General features: G+C 40.8%; 1 protein-coding gene across 2 annotated transcripts in view; it reads right to left on the reverse strand.

Moving 5' to 3' along the window:
* Positions 1-21,537, reverse strand: part of LOC122664179 (protein PHYLLO, chloroplastic) — a 125,413-nt gene that overhangs the window by 98,964 nt on the left and 4,912 nt on the right. For both annotated transcript variants that reach the window (XM_043859894.1, XM_043859895.1), the window contains exons 4-5: positions 1,896-2,010; positions 1,586-1,702 (exon numbers count right to left, since the gene is read on the reverse strand). In XM_043859894.1, coding sequence (XP_043715829.1) covers positions 1,586-1,702; positions 1,896-2,010 — 232 coding nt within the window. The remainder of the gene's footprint in view (positions 1-1,585; positions 1,703-1,895; positions 2,011-21,537) is intronic.

Raw genomic sequence — 21,537 nt, forward strand, 5'->3', positions numbered from 1 at the left:
GGAGAGCTCAGTCCAAAGAGACAATCTATCAGCAGCCTGGTTGCACGCATAGATCACAGAAATGAAGAAAGTGGTGGGGGAGTTAGGCAAGGAAAAATGGAGGTAGAGAAGTTGGGAAGAGGAATGGGATAGAGAGATGTAAATTTTAGAGGGGTCCCAAAGGATCCAAATACAACCATTAGGGGAATGGTTGTAGTTGGAGAGCAGAGACCAGGAGGGGACTATGGATGCTGCAATGCGGGCAGCATTCTCCTGCAGAACACGGGTTTCTAGAAGAGCACAGAAAGAGGAGTGAGTGGACTTAATAAGGGATATAACATCTTAATGCTTAGCTAGGGAGTTAAGGCCCCGGACATTCCAAATGAAGCCGGCCGACATGGGGAGAGCATTTTCATGTGTATCTTTAGTGTATCTTACGTCTCTCCAATAAGATATGTCTCTTTAAATAACTTTTATTATACAATACCCGATACTGATGCTTTAAACCTTGGATAAGAGATCTACAAATGGGTATTGACTTTTGTTGGTGGAAATCTTGTTACTTGGCAAAGTAAGAAATAGACCATTGTTGTTAAATCAAATTCTAAAGTTGAGCATATAGCTATGGCTCATACTACAACTGAGTTAATGTGGTTGAAATCACTTCTTCAGGAGTTTGGATTTCCAGTTACCAATCTGGTTGAAATGTTTTGTGATTTGTCAGTACCCCTGTTGGCCTGTTTTCCATGAACGGACCAAACACGTTGATTGATATTTTATTAGAGATGTTATGAAGAGATTGATTGCTACTCCATTTGTTGGTACTGGTAGTCAGTTGGGGGATATGTTTACCAAAGCATTGTTTCAGCCTACTTTTCTTGAAGAATGTTCCAAGCTGGATATGGGTGATATTTATGCTCCAGATTGAAGGGGAGTAGTAAATAGATTAATGTCTTATGTCACAGAAGTATACTTGTGATACCCTTTTGGTTTAGGTTAATTTCATATTTGGTACACTAAGTAGCATAGTTGTCAAAGCACTAGGCGACCCAAGGAGTTGCAAGGGAGTCAAAAACTAAGGCGACACCAACAAGGTGCCTAGGTGACCCAGGCGCCCATCCAAAAAAAGGAGCCTAGGCGACACCTTGACAACTATGCTAAGTAGGGGTGCGCATATGAGTAAGGGTATACTTGTCCTTGTAGTTTATTCTTCACTACATAATACATGTGTCTACAGATTGCAGTATTCTACTATCCTCTCCAATAGGTAATTCTTTGCTGCCCTATCTTCTCTATCTACAGTTCTTATCACTGATTGTTTCAGATCTGAAACTGTTACAAATAACAAACAATTTTAAGAACGGAATAGGATCAGAAAATAAAGGATAGAAAATTTTGCTATATGTAAAGTAGTTGTATGATTTATATCTCAAAGTTAGTAGCAAATTTCATTCAGATTATCTGGAAATATTTACATAATTCTAATATACTATGGCCGGGAGCATGTTCCTTCAGAGCATCAGCAAGCCTATAAAACTAAAAAGAGAAGTATAAATTGGCCAAATTAAGCAATAAAATGCACACAACATGAATGAAAACCTCATACCTGGTTGAGTCGAAACTCAAAAGACTCAACTGCTTTGTCAAAAGGACAATAAAGAGACTCATTCCAGGCTAATGTTGCCGCTAAGATAAAGTTACTCTCTAGTTCATCCAGTTCAATCTGTCAAATTAGTATTCCCCAATTTAAAATCATCTATATGTTTAACTGAAACCATAGAATAAAAAACAAAACCGAAAACCAACATGTCATACAAGATTTACAGAATTATCAATTTGCGTAACTATATCAGAGGATACTAAAACAATGCAAGCAATAAAAAAAGTATTACAGGCAACAATGACCGAAACTTCACCTGAGGAATAAAAAAGTAGAAAGAACCGGTCTCATATTTCAGGGAAGATGATTTTGTATCAAAACTAATACCCATGAACCCATAAGGCCTAATCAATGGTGAATCTGAGACATATCTGCATAGAAGTTAATGGTAATAAATTTAATATCTATGGCCAATCCCCATAAAGAGCTCACTGAAATGATTATGAAGCTATTCTATCACCACTTCTAAAAAATTTGCTCAATAAATAACAAACCTACGGAAATCCACTTACTGCAGGAGAACTAACAAAATGCATATTTCAGCTAATTCAAATAAATATGTGCATTGTATCAAACTAAACATAATGCAATAATAGTAGAAAGGATAAAATAGGAAGGATGCAGCCAAATTCGGCAAGAGAAGGGCCCCAAGCAGATGGTCAAAAATCAAAATACAAAACAACCCTCAAAAGAAACAAGAATCCAAACAGGGAAATCAAGTGTATGGAAAACATAAGATTCATCTGACATCCCCATTGAATAACCAATAAGAACTCCAATGGAAGACAACAATTCTGCAAAAGGCATATCCCTTAATGTGGGGCGAGGCATTGTCTGTCTGTTAGTTGCCTGTAGGGAGGAGGGGTTTCTGATGTTCTTGTACTTTGGAACTTCCTTTCTTTCTGTCTCCAAACCCCTTCTCTTTATTTTGAGGATTTTGTATTTCCACCCTCCCTCTCTTTTTTTACCATATTTTTGGCGCTTCCTACTGTTAACAGGAAAGAATAGAGCTCAATGCTTAGATGTTTTAATAAACATCCAAGCCCCGTTATTTATAATAGAAGAGGGGAGAGAAAAATTACAGAATTGACCCAACACTGTTCACCACTTCACCATCATTGTGCACATGAACAGTGTCACAGCCCTAATTACAATTCTACCCTTGCTCAAAATACTCCCACTTATTCTAACACTCCCCCTCAAGTTGGAGCATAAATATCAAACATACCTAACTTGACTAAAATAGGATGAAAGACTTTCCCACTCAACCCTTTACTGAACACATCAGCCAATTGATCAACAAACTTCACAAAAGAAACACAGATCAGTCCTTCTTCCAACTTCTTTTTGATGAAATGCCTATCAACCTTCACATGCTTGGTACGATCATGCTGAACCGGATTGTGAGCAGTGCTAATGGCAGTCTTGTTGTCACAATACAACATCATAGAGAGACGGACAGGAACACCAAGATCTTGTAATAAACCTCTAAGCCATAACAGTTCACAAATGCCTTGTGCCATAGCACGAAATTCTGCTTCAACACTGGACCTTGCTACTACGTTATCTTTCTTGCAACGCCAAGTGACAAGATTTCCACCTACAAAGGAGCAATAACCAAATATGGACTTTCTATCAAAAGATCCAGCCCAATCAACATCAGTATACACTTCAACTCGTACACGGTCAAGAAGAGAATAAGAAAATTCCTTTTCCTAGGGCTGACTTCAAATAACAAAGAATACGAAGTACAGCATCCATATGAGAGGAATAAGGATCATGCATGAAATGACTTACCAAACTCACGACAATGGCTATGTCTGGTTGTGTGTGAGAGAGGTAAATAAGTTTCTGATGCAGGGAGTCACCTAGGGACTAGATTTCCTACATACCACTGGTTGAGAATAACACACTAGGGATGCTAGGCCTAAGGTAAGGACTGTCAGCATTAATAGGCAGCCAAAACATAATTAACATGCAGATAAAGGCGGAACAGCAAAGTAACAATAAACAGTAAAAATCCTAGGGAGGATGCATAACTAAACATTCATTCAATTAGGGGACATGGGGAGGGGATTGTATCAGCATTAAGCCTAATCGAATGCATGCTATTTCATAGCTCTTTAATTCATAAATACTGTGCCAATTCTAATATGCAACTAATGAAATCAGAAGCAATAATTTTGTACAGTAGAAAACCCTTTTACATGCATAAATATTCATGGATATAAAGAAAGGTCATCTAATGAAGTTTAAAAAGGGTTCGGTCCATTGTCATAACAGTGTTGTTGCATATGTGAAGAAGTAGGACAGAAAAGAAAGGCTGCTATAGATAGGAACAGCTGGGACAATAAGGAAGATGGGAATAGGGTGAAGATAGTACCACTTACCATGGTGCCAAGTGCAGAAAGAGAGAAGAAGAGGAAGAATCAATCACCTGCAGAAAAGACATTAGAAGAAGCTAAGCGGAGGAGGATTATCGAACCAAGAGAGGGAGAGAGACGTAGGCTGAAGGCATTTTATTTTTTTTATTTCATCCAAAAACTAATTGGAGAATGAGGCCTCCACACCTTTTACAAGCAATCAAAAGAAAGAAAAACATAAACTCCTATAATATAGGGATTGGTTCCCCAAAATAATAGGAAACTACTAACTCCTACAATCTAGTGAATGACTCACAAGATATAAAAGGAAATAAAATAGCAGAAGAATCCAGCTTAATGTAGCTTGCGTATTGGCTGAAAAGGGCCCCACACGAGCTGGAATGGAGAGAAAAACACCCTGTGCAATATCCTGGCCGATTGGGCTTGGGCTGATAATTGATTGGAGTAGCCCTAATAGAACCATAGACTGAGTTGGGCTCGTCCCCTGTGACGACGCCTCTTATTCACCTGGAACCACGCCTATATGGGCAGATGTCCTCATCAGTTTCCCTACCAGCCGCTGGTAACAACCTTTGTCAACCGGTTCACCCTCTTTTTCCTTGAGTCTTGTAGTAGCCTCCATAGGTGTATCAACAGGGTGACACCCTAACATCCCAGTCTCAGATAATAGATCTGGGATATGCTTCCTTTGAGAAAGAAAGATGCCCTTTGAAGATAGTGCAACCTCTATCCCTAGAAAGTACTTCAGCTTTCTCAGATCCTTTATTTCAAATTCACGGCCAAGGAAAGTCTTCAACTTGTTGATCTCATCACCATCATTCCTTGTCACCATAATATCATCCACATTGACTATGAGAATGGTTACTTTATCACCATTCCTTTTTATAAACAGAGTATGGTCAACATTACTCTGCTTATATCCCACAGAAACCATAGCCTTATGAAATCTTCCAAATCAGGCACGAGGTGATTGCTTTAGCCCACATAAAGCACGCTTCAACTTACATACCTTACCGCTGGTTTTGTCATATGAGAACCCAGGTGAAATGTCCATATATACCTCCTCTTCAAACTTCACATCCAACTGTTGCAAATCCCATCCAGATTTACTGCACAAGGTAGTAACACTCTGACAGTGTTTAGTTTAGCAACAGGTGCAAAGGTCTCCTGGTAGTCAATCCCAAATGTCTGAGTGAACCCCTTTGCCACCAACCGTGCCTTGTATCGATCCACAGTGCCATCAACCTTCTGTTTCACCACAAACACCCATTTACATCCAACTGGTCTTTTCCCTGGAGGAAGAACCACAAGATCGTGTATCATTTTTTTACAAGGCTCTCATTTCTTCCATCATTGTTGCCTTCCACTTTCCATCTACAAGAGCTTCCTGCCAATTCTGGGGCATACAAACAGAAGAAAGGGAAGAAACAAAAGCACGAAAGGATGTAGAAAGGGAATTATAGGAGACAACATGAGATATAGGATGTTGAGTACAAGTCCTAGTACCTTTGCGACGAGCAATAGGTAACTCAAGAAAAGGGGTTTTACCTGGAGTGGGAAGATGATCCGGATCCTGAGTCGGCAGCTGAATGGATATTGGTGTTGCAGTGGATGGAAGTTGCTTGTATTTGAAACATCCTCTCTGATATGTTTTGAGATTTGAGTCATTAATTTTCTTCTAAAATTTTCCAATGGTTTTTTGGACTAGAGTAAGCTCCCCCTGAATAGGAACTGTGTCATTACCAGTATCCAAGTTCTCCCCCTATGTGGAATCCTCTTCATTAGATAGTATTTGAGGCACAAGAGTAGGTTCAGGTTGGTTATACACAAGAGCCTCAAGAGGGAGAGGGGCCCCAAGAGTCAACACCTCTTCACTGGAATTCTCCCCCTGAAGAGGTGCAATGGGATAATATGACAGGGTTTCATGGAAAAAGACATCCAAACTCACCATGGTACGACGGGTGGGTGGATGGTAACATTTATAACCCTTTTGAGAGGGAGAATAGCCCAAGAAAATACACCGAAGGCCACGGGGTTCAAGTTTATTAGGGGACCGAGTATCCCTAGCATAACAAACAGAACCAAAAACTTTAGGTGGAACTATAAAGGTTAAGGAGCCATTTAAAAGGGCAGCAAGGGTACAGGAGTCAAGGACTCGGGTAGGCAGCCTGTTAATAAGGTATGTTGCAGTAAGAACAGCATCCCCCGAATATTGGGGAGGAACATTACGGATAAACATAAGTGCCCAAGCCACCTCCAAGAGGTGGCGATTTTTTCTTTCAGCCACTCCATTCTGGGCAGGGGTATCCATGCAACTGGTCTGGTGGAGGATCCCATGGGCAGCAAGGTAGTTTTGGAACTGACCTTCCATATACTCTTTGCCATTGTCACTTTTCAAAATTTTGAGTGGCATTGTATTGGGTTTGAACCAATTTATGAAAATGCTAAAAACATGAGAAAACATCACTTTTATTATGTATCAAATATACCCAGGTATTCCTAGAGTGGCAATCAATAAAGGAAACAAACCAACGATAGCCAGAAATAGAAAGTTTCCGACTAGGACCCCACACATTAGTATGAACTAGATTAAAAAGGGAAAGACTTCTTTTAATAGAAATAGAATAAGTTGAACGAGTTTGTTTGGCCAGAACACAAGCCTCACAAAAAAGGTCATCCTTATTACATTGTTTACGTAACGTTGGAAATAAATGAGATAAAATTCCTAAAGGGAGGTGACCTAAACGATTATGCCATTGTTGAAGTTCAGAAGAGATCAATGAATTTTGGTGAGGGGAGATAGTGGTGGTGGTGAAGGAGGACGACCATCATCGAGCAGATACAATCCACCATGCACTTTACCCCATCCAATCGTCGCCCCAGTTGCCAGATCCTGAAAACACAGTGGGAAGGAAAAAAAAGTCACTTTACAGTTCAAGTCACGAGTAAGACTACTAATGGACAGAAGGTTAGTAGTAAAATTAGGTATAGGTAAAACAGAGGATAAAGAGATAGACGAAGAGCAACTGATAGAGCCTTTCCCAGAGATAGAGGAGAGAGAACCATCAGCCACCCAAACTTTGTCTTTCCCAGAAGTGGGTGAGTAGAGATAAAAGAGGTAGAGGATCCGGTCATGTGATCAGTGGTACCAAAGTCTATGATCCAAGGTGTGGAGACTACTGATGCACAATAACCAGCAAACGGACTACCTGAAGTGGCGGATTGATTAGCAGGAGTCGATGTAGTAGATGCAGCAGAAGCCTGTAACATACGATGGAATGCCTGAAGTTCATCCTAAGAGAGACCATTGTCAATAGAAGGAACCATGGGAACAGCCTCGGTATGATTGGCTTTGTTTTTCGATTTCCCACGAGCAGCACGCTTGGCCTCAAAAACAGTTGGTTTACCATGAAGCTTCCCGCAAGTAGCTTTGATGTGATAGGGTTTTTTGCAGTGTTCACATCTCACAATTCCTTTGAAAGAATCAGTAGGAGCAGGAGGAGCAGCAGATATGGGAGCAGCAGTGGCAGCAGTCTGTAGAGCAGATCGGTCAGTGATTAGAGTATGTAGCATGGCTACCCTACGATTTTCTTCAGAAAGAACTAAAGCATAGGACTGCTCCAAGGTAGGGAATGGAACACTGCCCAAAACCTGAACTCGAATCTGGTCATATTCAACATTTAAACCAACCAGAAAGTCATAAACCCAAATCTTGTCAACATGCTTGCAATATGCTGGGCTGATAATCTGAGTAGTGGTCCAAATGTTACCATAGACTACGAAGGACAGTATAATGCTTAGAGATGGAAAGGTCTTCCTGAGTGCTGTCATGAATCTTCTTACGGAGTTCATAAACCTGGGCATCGTTTCCAACCTGTCCATAAGTTTCCTTCGCAGCCAGCCAAATTTGAGCAGCAGTTTCGAGTAGCAAATAACCATTGGCCAGATCTGGTTACATGGAGTTAAAGTAAAAAAGACATGACTTGAGAGTCATTGGAAATCCATCGATCCTGAAGAGGATCAACAGTAGATAGTTTCTCGGCAGTGCCAGTGATATGTCCAGTGAGACCACGGCTAGCAATAGTGAGATATGTAGACCTGGACCACATCAGGTAATTAATTCCATCAAGTTTGATGGAGGAAGCAAAGGGAAGATACTCTTGTCGTGGTTGTCCATCAAGGCCAGAAGTAACAGTAGAAATGCCGTCAGACATTAGGGCACAATAGAAGAGAACCAAAAAAACAAAGCTGATGTGGCCAAGAAACAGATCGAGTGCGCCTTAGTTGATGGTGAAACACTCCTCCAAAAATCAGCAGCAACAGAAGCCCAGAAACCCTAGATCGATCTTGTCAAGGTTTTGAAGGGAAGGGGCTGAAAAATAGTAGCTTGTCCAAGAAATCCGTGCTGTTCTTGATCTTCTAAGAAAAAAGAGAATTGATCCTCAATGATAGAGAAGTAAGCAGTCCCCAAGGTGAAGCTTCAAAAATCGCAGGTAGGAAGTGGCACAGCTGCTATCGATCTTGTAAGTAGGTCATCAATGAATGAGGTATTGAGGGGCACCAACTAGATCCATGGATCACCTCATTAGTGCTGCCCTGTAACAATGGAAGAAACCAGAGAAAAAAAGGAGAAAGATAAAGATGGGAGAAAAAGAAGAGGGATTTGAACCCACACTCAAACCTACTCTGATGCCATGTTAATAGGAAAGAATAGAGCTCAATGCTTGGATGTATTAATGAACATCCAAGCCCCTTTATTTATAATAGAAGAGGGGAGAGAAAAATTACATAGATAAGATAAGTGTAGCGGAGATGAGGATGTTGAGGAGAATGTGTGGCAAGACTAGGAGAGATAGAGTAAGGAATACTTGTATTAGAACCACTATGGGAGTTGCACCAATCCAAGACAAGCTTCGTGAGAGCCACTTGAGGTGGTATCGTCACGTCCAACGGAGACATTAGGATGCACCGGTAAGAAAGAATGACCAAATTCAGTTTGACGGAGCTAAAAGAAGTAGGGGCAGGCCTAAAATGACTATTGGAGAAGTGGTAAGAAAGGATATGCATGTGGTAGGGCTCGACCCTAGTATGACCGCAGATAGAGTTGTTTGGAAGACAAAGACCCGTGTAGCCGACCTCTTGTAGGGGAATGTTCATTGGGATGCTGCTTTGACTACTGCTTCGACTTTTTCCTTTCCTATTTTCCATTCTTCTTCCTTTTACTTTTTTTTACTTCCTTCTACTTTCTTTTACTTCTCTTATCTCTTCTACTATCATAGCCTCTATAGGATCCATGTAGCCGACCCCATTTAGTTGGGATAAGGTTATGGTTGTTGTTGTAGAGAAAAATTACAGAATTGATCCAACACTGTTCACTGTCATTGTTCACGACACTGTTCACGCGAACAGTGTCACAGCCCTAATTACAATTCTACCCTTGCACAACATACTTCCACTTATTCTAACACCTACCCCCAAATAAAAAAAAAATCAAACCCAAAAAGGAAGAAATCAGAAACCTAGAACCTTGCCCTAGTCAAATGGCCTTCCCCTTCAGCATGCCATGCTACCTTTCCCCTCTTGCAGTGTTTTACTCACGGTTTAAAGTATCAGCATTGGGTATCGTATCGGTCGGATGATTTTAAGAGATGTATCATATCGTATCAGAGATACGTATCGAACACTACAGATACTCATAGAAATGGTCAAAATAAACATGGAAATATACTTTTGAAACAAAAAACAATATATAACAAGTATCATGCATAAACACTAAAATGGAGAATAATGTATAACCAAACAACTGCATTACCCATTTGTGATGTGCTATCCCAAATGGGCTTTCCCCCTGCTTTCGTCCGTTGGATTTATGCTTGCATCACCTCTCCCTCCTTCTCGGTTCTTGTCTATGGATCCCCAGCCGGCTTCTTCCAATCCAAAGTAGGCATCCGCCAAGGCTGCTCCCTCTCCCCCTTTCTCTTCTCTTTGGATTTGGAAGTCCTTTTTAGGAGCCTCCAAACCAAAACTGACCTCCACCTTATCTCCCCTATCCCCAAATGCAAGCATCTTAACCTCACCCACCTGGCCTTTGCTGATGATCTCATGATCTTCTCAAAAGCCTCCCCCTACTCTATCTCTGCCGTCATGTCTTCCCACCACCTCTTTGAGTCTCTCTCTGGCCTTCGCATCAATCTCCTTAAATCCAAAATCTTGCTTTCTGGTATCCTCGAGTCAGCCAAAGAGGCCCTCCTTCGTCTGACTGGCTTCTCCATTGGTACTCTTCCTGTCAAATACCTCGGCCTCCCCCTTATCCCTGCTAGACTCTCTAGCCATCAATGTACTCCTATGCTTGACAACATCTGCAAGCGCCTTCAGCTCTGGAAAAGCAAACTCCTATGCTATGCTAGCGGGCTTGAGTGCATCCACTCGGTTCTCCAGGCTTCCTACATCTATTGGTGTGGTATCTTTGGTATCCCTAAAGCCACTATCAAAGCTATGGAGCACCATTTCTGTGCTTTCCTTGGAAAGGAAAAGAAACCTCCAAATTCTTCCACCCAATTAGTTGGAAATCCATCTGCCTCCCCAAATTTGAAGGAGGCCTTAGCATTCGCCGCATTCATGACTCCAATACCGCGGGCATCCTTAAGGTCATTTGGAAAATCTCCAACCATCATGATTCAATCTGGGTCAATTCGGTCTATTCCCATCTCCTCAAGACTGATTCCATTTGGACCGTCTCTATTCCCTTTGACTCCTCTTGAATTTGGTGCAAGATTCTCCTCCTCCACCCCCTTGCCCTCAAAGCCACATCATCCTCTATTGGTGATGGATCCTCTATCTTCCTTTGGCTCGGTCCTTGGCACCCTCTTGGGGTTCTCTTCAATGTCTTTGGGCCCAAGGTGATCTATTCCTCTGGCATCCCTAAATCTGCTCCTCTCCTCCCTCATTTCTCTGGGGTCTTGGTCCCCCCCCCCCCTCTCTTCATCCCTCTATTCTTTCCCAGATCTGGCCATCCCTCTTCACCCTCCACCCCTCCCCCCCCCTCCTCATGCGAATAAGGTTACCTGGCTCCCCTCCCCCAACGGCCTCTTTAGCTCCAGTTCAGCCTGGAATTTTGTTAGAGACCCTAGCCCCCCTGTTCCTTGGCACAAGTTAGTTTGGTTCAAAGGCCACATCCCTCGCCAGAGCTTCATAGTTTGGAGAACCCTTAGTCTTTACCTCCCAACCCAAGCCTTCCTTCTCCATCGTAATATCTTGTCTCCCCATCCTGTACCCTTTGCTAGAATGGCCACGAGGATATAGCCCATCTCTTCTTTGCTTGCCCTTTTACCTCCCCCATCTAGAAAAACCCTCTCTACCATTTGGCCCCGTTGCAGGAGACCCCTTGCCTTTCACAGAGAATGGCTCTGGTTGGACATGACATTCTCAGGATCCACTATCTGTGACACTGTTGGAAAGCTAGTCTTTGGTGCCGTTATCTACCACATTTGGATGGAAAGGAATCTTAAGAGATGAACCTCCAACTCTTGATCTTTTGTTTTGATTTGGAAAACCCTCTTTTATTACTCACAGGTCTTTTTTTATACCCCAAGGAACAGGCATATTGTTGTTTCCTGGGGCCTTGATTCTTCTCTCTTGCAGCCTCCCACCTCTACGTAGGTCGGCTTGTGTTGTGCTTTGCTCCCCCCCCCCCCTCTCTCTCTTCCCCCTTCTTCTCCTTTGTGGCTTTGTATATCCCCCCCCCCTCTTTCTCCCTGCCCCCTTCTGGGGTTTGGTAATATATTTATTCACCCAAAAAAAAAAAAAAAATAAGTGCATTACATTGAAATTGTTATAAACGATGAGGTTTATTACATGTTGTAATCGTCTATAGCCATGAAGAGTATTGGATGATGTTGTAGCACTCCTTGATTCGTTTTTTAGTCCAAAAGTGTGAAAAACCAAGATTAAATGCAAGATTTTAGACTCCTGGTTGAGAATTTTCCTTCATTTTTCCATTAGAATAGGAGCTTTATCGAGTATGTGAGTGAAAAGGGCTTTTTTATGGAATGTATCAATGGTATTGGTATGTATCGAGATGCAGCGAACCGTATCGACCGATATGTATCGATACATATCGATACGTATAAAACCACCCACAGAACCCTTTACCAGACGTATCGATGGTATCGATATGTATCAGTTTGTATCATATCGTATCGCCCCGTATCGGTCGATACATTTTGATACAATCCGAGACTGTGAAACCCGTAAAAATTTGAACTTTTGGAACCTGTGTGATTTCAGGTTCTGGTTCAATATTGCCCATGCTAGCCTCTAAGTTGTGGGCTGTCTCGATTAAGAAATTCAAACAAATCTCATGACTCGTCTATTAAGGCATTTCGAATAGCCAACTACCTTGGCCTTAAATGAGTCTGAGGTGTCTAGCGGAAGACAACACATAAGCTTGGCATGCTGGATTGATGGCCTGCGGAACATCACTCTATTCTAGGCGAATGCCAGGTAAGGATCCCATCTTGTTAGTATATATACTGTATATTTACTTAAAATGAATTATAGGGGCAGAATGGTAATTTCCTCTTGTGGGACCCAAGTCCCCAGTATGGAATCCGGATTCCCTTAGTTTACCCCAGCTAGATTCCCCCAAATGTCACATGACATCACCCTAATGACTAATTATAGTTAATTAACTAATTTGTATAAAAATCAGATTTGGAAAATACTTTTAAAAAACTAATTCTGTGATAATTAAGGCAAACATGCCTTAGTTACCATCTAATATAAATACAACAACTTAGTACTATTCATTCATTATACAAACTAAGAGAATCGATTCAGCCTAGAACCTTAGAGAAAGAAAAGGAAGAAAGGAGAAAAGAGAAGAAGAAGAAGGGAAAGGAAGGCCTAGAGCTTGGGGATTGGAATTGGAACTTGAAGTACTCCATTAAGGCACCATAGAGCTTTTGAATCAAGGCTGCCATCTTTACTTCCATCTGTTGTATCAGGTAGGCCATGATTTTACTACTGTACTCTTCTTCTTCCTCTCAATTCTCTTATCTTCAATTAGGTCTTAAACCTAATTCAACCCTCAAACCATAGATTATGTGAAATTGGACCAAAACCCCTAATTTCTACTTGAAATTGAACCTATTATGATTCTGGTTATGTGATAACCTGAATATTACCTTAATATCTTTCAAATTACAACTGAATCATACAACCTATTAAACCCTAGAATGGTAGATTAGGTTAAATTGACCAAATCCCCAAATTGATTTGTGAAATTAAATTGAAATACCCAAATTTTATTGACCCACTGTAAATTGGGTCTAAATCATGAAATTGGATGCATGCATGTCAAGATCCATGTGTTACAAGCAAAAACCCCAATTCTGACTTTTGAATCGGATGCAGTTGCAGATGTGCAACCGGACAATTATACGGTTTGGACTCTGAATCTGGTTCAATGTTTATGTCCCAATTTGCTCCTCCAATGCTTGGGTTTTGACCCGAAACTATTCCTGACCCTAAATTATGATGTTTGGTGTTATTTTAGGACTGTATAAGCCTGTTCTTGAGTGTTTTGTCAGGATTGCTAGAGTATTGCTACCCTGGGCTAGACTATCGTAGCAGGTAAGGGGATTTTGACTTAATTTCAGTGTGTTTGTTGCATTAATTTCTATTTGTTAATGTTGTCATCTCATGCATCATAATAATACTTTGATCATATAGTTTTATAGCTTTTACCTTCTTTGCATTAGATGAAGCATGTTATTAGGATGCATTACATAATGCATATGCATGAAATTACTTATGTTCTTGAATTGATGTTGTTATTACTATTGCTAGACAAAATTACCTTACTATCTTATATTGATTCATATGCCATCATGTTAGTCTGCATATGGTTAGGATTATCATGAACCCAGTGCTATGACCCTTACCAACAGGGGTTGAGGTGTTGGATAACCCATGGTAGGTTCGAAGGGTAAATTCCGAAATGCCATTCACTGTCCCATGTTAGCGTGAACACTCCGCTGTGGGAACAAACAGTAGGGTTAGTCACTGGGGGTCTGCTGGGGTCCGATGTGGTCATTCCAGAACTAGCGGGTCTTCACCGTAGTAGAATGGTTTCGCTCGGGTAACCGACGTCTGGTTATGTGTTTCCGGGACCGAGGCTATCATTCTATTACAGTAGCACTTATACCCCGTGAGACTTAGTACTGTTGCTAGAAGCATTCTTAGTTCTAGGTCATTCATCATGGACTATTTGCACTTGCTTGTGTGTTTCCCTTGCTGGGCTCAGTGGAGCTCACCCCTGTGGATATCCTTATTTTTCAGATGACTTGGTTACTTCTGGTGGTGGATTTGCGGCGCTGGAGTATGAAGTGCACGATGCTTCGTGCGCATGAGATGATTGCGCATACTCTTGATCTTGGCCTGACAGTCTAGGCTATCTCCCCACTCTTTTGTGCTTATAAACACTTTTGTATAGTTATAGTATAGTTTCTTGTATAGTTTTACACTTTTACCTTGTGGTACTTTTGAGAACTGTATAGCTATAACACAAGCTTTATCTTTAATATAAATGAAATATCACTTAGACTTCTCTTATTATTGATGTTACCTCTATTATTTAAATTCTTTCCGCTACGTCTGATTACTGTATTTGTGATATTTGACTGTAAATGGAGTACTGCACTTGCGATCCTTGGGATTGGTTGGATGTCAGAGACATCCAATCACACTTGGCCCTTATTAACCGGGCCGGCTCTGACATCCAACCACACTTGGCCCTTATTAACCGGGCCGGTGTGTGACAGAAACAGTCCATTTTTTAAAAGAGAGAGAGAGAGAGAGGCATATCGGTACGTAACGTATCGTATCGGAACCGACTGATACCGATACGTATCGATAGATACGTATCGATATTTTAAACCTTGGTTTTACTCCTATCTAATGATCTAGTATACTTGGAACCAAAGGCAAGTCCTCCAATTCAACAATACGCACCATCAATGATGATTCAGGGAAAAGATTTTGGTTTTTTCCAATCCCAAATTATTTGAAGTGGCAAGGTCGATGGAACCTTTGTGGAGATCGTTGGGATCTAAGTGGAAAAGTGTGGGGCCATGCAAAGTGTCGCAGGGCACAATTGGACAGCATGGTGGAGTGTCGGTCAGCGGCGGTCAACGTGGCACGACATGCTTTAGAACATGTTCAGTCAACCATGCTTGGCCAAGTGAGGGAAGCTGAAGCCTTGGTTGCAAGCGGAGGTCGGCCCCTTCAGTGGTAAAAGATACCCAAACTATTGCACTCTGATACCAAGTTGAGAAGTGAAAATTAGAGAATTATTTGCCTTGTCTAATACGATAAAGGACTTTATTATTTATAATACAAATATTGAGTACAAATGGAACAAATACGGTATGTAGTATGGTGTGTAGTACAACTCCATACATGGTATGGAGCATGGTACAAGATCTCGTTTTTGTCTCGGTTTCATGGCCCACCGAGTCGAGATGCCTTACGATAATAAAACATACAAGATCTCAACCAAACTCTCACTATCTCGATGAGATTTCAGTTCATTTCGGTCGAACCAGGCCCAATGACTTTAAGTATATATATTATATTTTTACCAAAACTCAACATATCTCGCTGGACTCGACAGAATTGGCCTCTCTAGTTTGAAAAACCCCTCCAAACTTGTGCTTTTCACTATTTTTGTTGGAAATTTTCTCATAAACTGCTGGAGATTGTTTATTGAAGCTTCAAGAACAAAGGAGGAGTTGCATTTCTTCTCAAAAAACAGTGTTAGGCCCTACATGTCGGGGTCAGTCCCAGTTTCACAAGCACCATCTAGTAGCGGTGGCTCTCGATCGAGTTCCTTACGTTTTGGAGACATATAGCCTAGGTTAGAGTACCTCCAGTACGCTGATGATTCCATTTATAGGGCTGTTGTGGACGACTTAGAGCATTACTTCCAGCATAATATGTCATTGCCAGCATTTGTGATTCAATTAAAGCAGAGATTGATTCGACAACAGCAACAACAACAACATGGCTGTTTTAATGATCCGGCCCGGCACTCATTTCAGTACTAGCTACTAGGATCCTAGGACTCTAGGATGGAAGGGCATAAGCCATAAAGTAAGTCATCCACTTGTATTTGTTTAATATGTCTCTTCTAAGTTTCTAACAATTATTAACAAACCATGTATGATTATGATTATGATGCCTAATGCATTAAATGGTTTATGGTTTGATGTTTTTTAATTCCTAATGCTTAATTAAGTTGTTTTATACCTCTACTTTAATTACATGCGTTCTACTAGTACTAAAAATTGTGTGGAATAGCCTAGGATAGAGCTCACCTACGCCGTTGTCTACCAACCTAGGGTCCAAAGTCAAACTACCATTTTGGGTTTAAATTTGTAAAAACGAATGTTTCCATAGTGTTTAGAAGGCCTAAAATAGGGTGGATGTCAAGTTTTAGGACCTATCTTGGTCATATGGCCACCGAAACCCACCACCGAGTCTTAACAGGAAAAAATACACCAACTCACCGACCTCTCGCCGAGATCTTGGCAGAACTCGGTTTCGTGGCTGGTCAAACCATGGGCGAAACTGAGTACTAAAACCTTGGTATGGATTACTAGGCTATGAAGTGATATCCTTACCTATGATGCGGTATTCCTATCTTTAACATGAACTCTAGTTTTGAAAATAAAGGTATCCATGGCCAAGGTTAGGCTCTGATACCACGTAATGCGAAACTAATCCCAAACCAAGGATTTTGAATGGGAGATTAGCTTACAACAGGGTTGCAATTAAGGAATAAGAACCAGATTAAGAGAAAATTGAGTAACTCAACTAAGACAAAGTCGATGTGCATAAAATTCTGGTCAATTGCTCTAATCAGTCAGCATAACAGGTCTGCAAAAGATGATCTAAATCAAACAGACAAATTTAAAGTTATGAAGCAAACTTATTGGAGATAGGAAAGCTAGAAAGCTGCAGAATCAGAAGACAGATTCAGAGAAGAAAGTAAAAGAATTAGAATAAGAACAAAAGAAAACAAGAGAGAGGAAAGATCACACAAGTTAAAAGCAGATCAAAAGAAGAAGAAATGAATTCTGAGATCCCATATGTACTGCTCAACAACACCAAAACAGTTTGAAAAAAAAAAATCTCAAATTTCTTTACTAAAAATATCCTTTATTATGGGGGTGTATTACCAATATAATACAGATATGATGATTTGTACTAAGAGGGTTGCCAAAGAAGTGTTAGGGGAAGCAAAGGGCAGACGTCAGGCCCCTAGGGAGACTTGCTGGTGGGATGAGGAGGTCCAAGTAACCATCAAGACCGGTTTAAAACATGGCAACGGACTAAAGAAACAAAAGATAAAAAGAAGTATAACGAAGCCAGAATTGAGGCTAAGAAGATGGTGGGGATGGCAAGGGCAAAGAAATATGAGGAGCTCTATAGTAAGCTAAACACAAAGGAAGGGGAAAAAGCTATTTATAAAATAGCTAAAATGAGAGAAAGGAAGAGTAGAGATTTCGACCAAGTGAGATGTATAAAAGGGGAGGATGGAAGAGTGTTGGCAAGGGATGAGGACATAGTCAGGAGAAGGGATGAGTATAGTTGTGAACTTCTAAATGGAGATAGTTCGAATATGATCAAACCGGTTAACAACATTATTCATCAAGACACTACAAATCATAGATATGTACGAAAGATTGGTGTGGCGGAAATTAAAGAGGCCTTAAGAAAGATGAAAGTAGGCAAGACACCAGGCCCGGATGAGATCCCAATAGAAGTGTGGAAAGCCCTAGGTGTGTGTGGAGTATATTGGTTAATCAAGTTATTTAACACGATTATGACTTCAAGGAAAATGCCAGATGACTGGAGGAGAAGCATTATAGTTCTGGTCTACAAAAATAAGGGTAATGTCCAGAGCTGCAATAACTATAGAAGCGTAAAACTAATAAGTTATACTATGAAACTTTGGGAAAAGGTTATTGAAGCCCGTCTGAGAAGAGAGACTCATATCTCCGAGAATCAATTTGGTTTTATGCCAGGCAGATCCACGACAGAAACTATCTACCTATTGAGGAGGCTTATGGAAAGATGTAGAGCTAGCAAGAAGGATCTCCATATGGTCTTTATTGACCAAGAGAAAGCCTATGACAGAGTCCCTAGAGATTTAATCCGACATGTTCTAGCGAAGAGAGGGGTGTCGAGTAAATATATAGAGGTAATTAAAGATATGTATGAGGGTGTGGTGACTAGTGTGAGATCTGTGGGAGGCCAAGGCAAGGAATTCCCGATTACAGTTAGGTTACATCAAGGATCAGCCCTTGGCATTTATTTGTTTGTGCTTATCATGGATGAATTAACCAAGAACATCCAATATGAGGTACCGTGGTGTATGCTTTTCACCGATGATATCGTTTTGGTGGATGAGATAAAAGCAGGGATTAACGCTAAGTTAGAGTTATGGAGATCGACCTTGAAAATAAGGGGCTTAAAGATTAGTAGATCAAAGATGGAATATATGATGTGTAACTTCAATCACACTATGATAGATGATGATGTGGTGAAAATTGAGGAGAGAGATACTGCTAAGTGATCATTTCAGATAACTGGGGTCTATCATATACAAAGGTGTCATAGATGATGATGTTTCACAAAGAATTAAAGTGGGATGGATGAAGTGGAGCGGTGCGACTGGAGCGTTGTGTGACCAACGCATTCCTTTAAAGCTTAAAGGAAAGTTCTACAAAATTGTTGTCCGACCAGCTATGATGTATGGGGTGGAATGTTGGGCAATTAAAAAGTGTCATTTAGTGAAGCTATATGTTGCAGAGATGAGGATGTTAAGATGGATGTGCGGCAAAACTAGGAAGGATAAAGTGAGGAATGAACGTATTAGAGCAGATGTGGGAGTTGCCCCGATCAACAACAAGCTCCGAAAATGTTGTTTGAGGTGGTTTGGCCATGTGTAAAGGAGGCCTGGGGATGCCCCAGTAAGGAGAAGTAATCTGATAGCGATTGAAGGAGCTAAAAGAGCTAGGGACAGGCCCAAAATGACCATAGGTGAAGTTGTGAAGGACATGCTTAGTCTGGGTCTTATGCCAAGATGACCTCAAATAAAGCCTTTTGGAGGGCAAGGATCCACGTTATCGACACCATGTAGCTGAGATTTTCCTTATTCCCTAGGCTATCCTCTTACTTTCATTTTTCATTTTCCACTACTTATTGTTCTTATCCCATTTTTTCATTTCTACCTTGCATTCCTCTTACTTCATTTTTGAAAGGATCCATGTAGCCGACCCCATTTGGTTGGGATAAGGCTGAGTTGTTGTTGTTGTTGTATTACCAATATAAAGACCTTCTGAAATTCTTAAATTATCTCATTAAAGAACTCCTAATCATTCTCATACACTCATTAACATAAATAAACTCAAAACATAACCTTATCTAGCTATTAAGTATCCTAATCTAACCCATAACTTAACTTAATTATTAATTCCATAAACTAAGGTTGTGTTTGGTATGCATTCTACATCAATTTCTCATTCTCAGATGATAAAAATAGTTGTTTTTATCGTCCAAGAAAGCGAAATTGAACTAGAATGCATACCAAACACAACCTAACTTTATCCCCATTTTATGGGCTTATAAATTAAGCCCATTATCCCCCCCCCCCCCCCCCCCCCCAAAAAAAAAAAAGAGACCCAAGAAAATCAAAGGCCTGACCTATAATATAAGTATCCAAAAGTCAATTTCAGTCCATTGGACTGCCACCAGCATCTTGTGGACCTTCCAAGCTTGCGCATAGGCCTCCATACAGGATCAGCGTCTAGTACAGCTGCATCACACTCACATTCCCTTCCAATGTAATATCAAAGCATGGAAAAAAAAAAAAAGGGTTAAATACGCGTACCCCCCCTGTAATGCACCCAATATTCCTCGTACCCCCCAAGCTTCTGATAAGCCCACGTACCACCCTTGCTTTACCCCCCTAATGTGAAACCCGCCAAAAAAAAAAACTTTTGGAACCTGTGTGATTTCAGGTTCTGGTTCAATATTTGGCCATGCTAGCCTCTAAGTTGTGGGCCGTCTCGATTAAGAAATTCAGACCTATCTCATGACTCGTCTGTAAAGGCATATCGAATAGCCAACTACCTTGGCCTTAGATGAGTCTGAGGTGTCTAGCGAAAGACAACACATAAGCTTGGCATGCTGGATTGATAGCCTATGGAACCTCACACTGTCTTTGGCCTATTGATGGGTAAGAATTCCCTCTTGTATTTATAAATATAGTATTTTTACTTAAATAGTATAGTAGGGGCAGAATGGTAATTTCCTCTTGGGGGACCCAAGTCCCCAGTGAAGGATTCAGCTTTCCATAGTCTACCTCAGCTGGATCACTAATTGTGTCACATGACATAGCCTGTATGACTTAGATATAGGCTGAATATGTAATTAATTTTATAAAAATCAGATTAGGAAAGTGTTACTTAAAACTAATTCTATGTTGACAAAGGCAAACATGCCTTAGTTACCATCTATTATAAATACAACATCCTAACACTATTCATTCATTTCCTAAGCTAAAAGAATCGATCCAGCCTTAGAACCTTAGGGAAAGAAAAGGAAGAAAGGAGAAAAGAGAAGAAGAAGAAAGGAAAGGAGGGCTTACCTTGGAGTCTTTGATCTTGGAGTTGAGTTGGAAGCTTGGAGACTTCCATTAAAGGACCTTGGAGCATAAAATCAAAGGCTGCAACTTCTATCCTTACTGCTGTATCAGGTAAGTCTCAGAAAATTCTGCTTCTCCCATCTATTTTTTTCCTCCAAATACTCTCTAGTTTCAGCCTAGACCTTTAGCAGCCATTAAAGCTTGGTTCCCTAAGCTTATTTAACCAATTCCAGCATATGTAACCCTGTTTTGAACCAAATTTTGGTTCAGATTTGGCTGTGACCTGAAAGCAGCCCCATAGCAACCCATTTCCCAGCTTAATTGTTTAGATTACAAACCCTAGAATGGTAGATTAGGTTAAATTGACCAAATCCCCAAAATTGATTTGTGAAATTGAATTGAAACACTCAAATTTTATTGACCCACCTTAAATTGGGTCTAAATCATCAAATTGGACCCTTGCATGCAAGGATCCACGCAATTGGAGCAAAATCCCCAAATTCGGCCAAGCAGCCTGATGCTGTTGCAGGCCTAGGGGCGGTCGACCGGTTCCCTGGAAGTCTGCATCCAGCTGCCCCTTTTTATGTGGTTGTTGGACTGATTCCTTAGGGTTTGACCTAGACTATTACCCTCACTGATATATGATGTTTTGATGTTTATTTAGGACTGTTTTACTCCATTTCTTGGGAGGATTACTTGAGCTTTTGGTTTTCTATCTGACTAGGTTTATTGACTATCTCAGGTAAGGGAACTTTGAACTTAATTTGGGCGTATTTGTCATTTTAATTTGTTGTTATGCT

Source organism: Telopea speciosissima, chromosome 6, assembly GCF_018873765.1.
Source record: "Telopea speciosissima isolate NSW1024214 ecotype Mountain lineage chromosome 6, Tspe_v1, whole genome shotgun sequence".
In the NCBI taxonomy this organism is placed as follows: domain Eukaryota; kingdom Viridiplantae; phylum Streptophyta; class Magnoliopsida; order Proteales; family Proteaceae; genus Telopea; species Telopea speciosissima.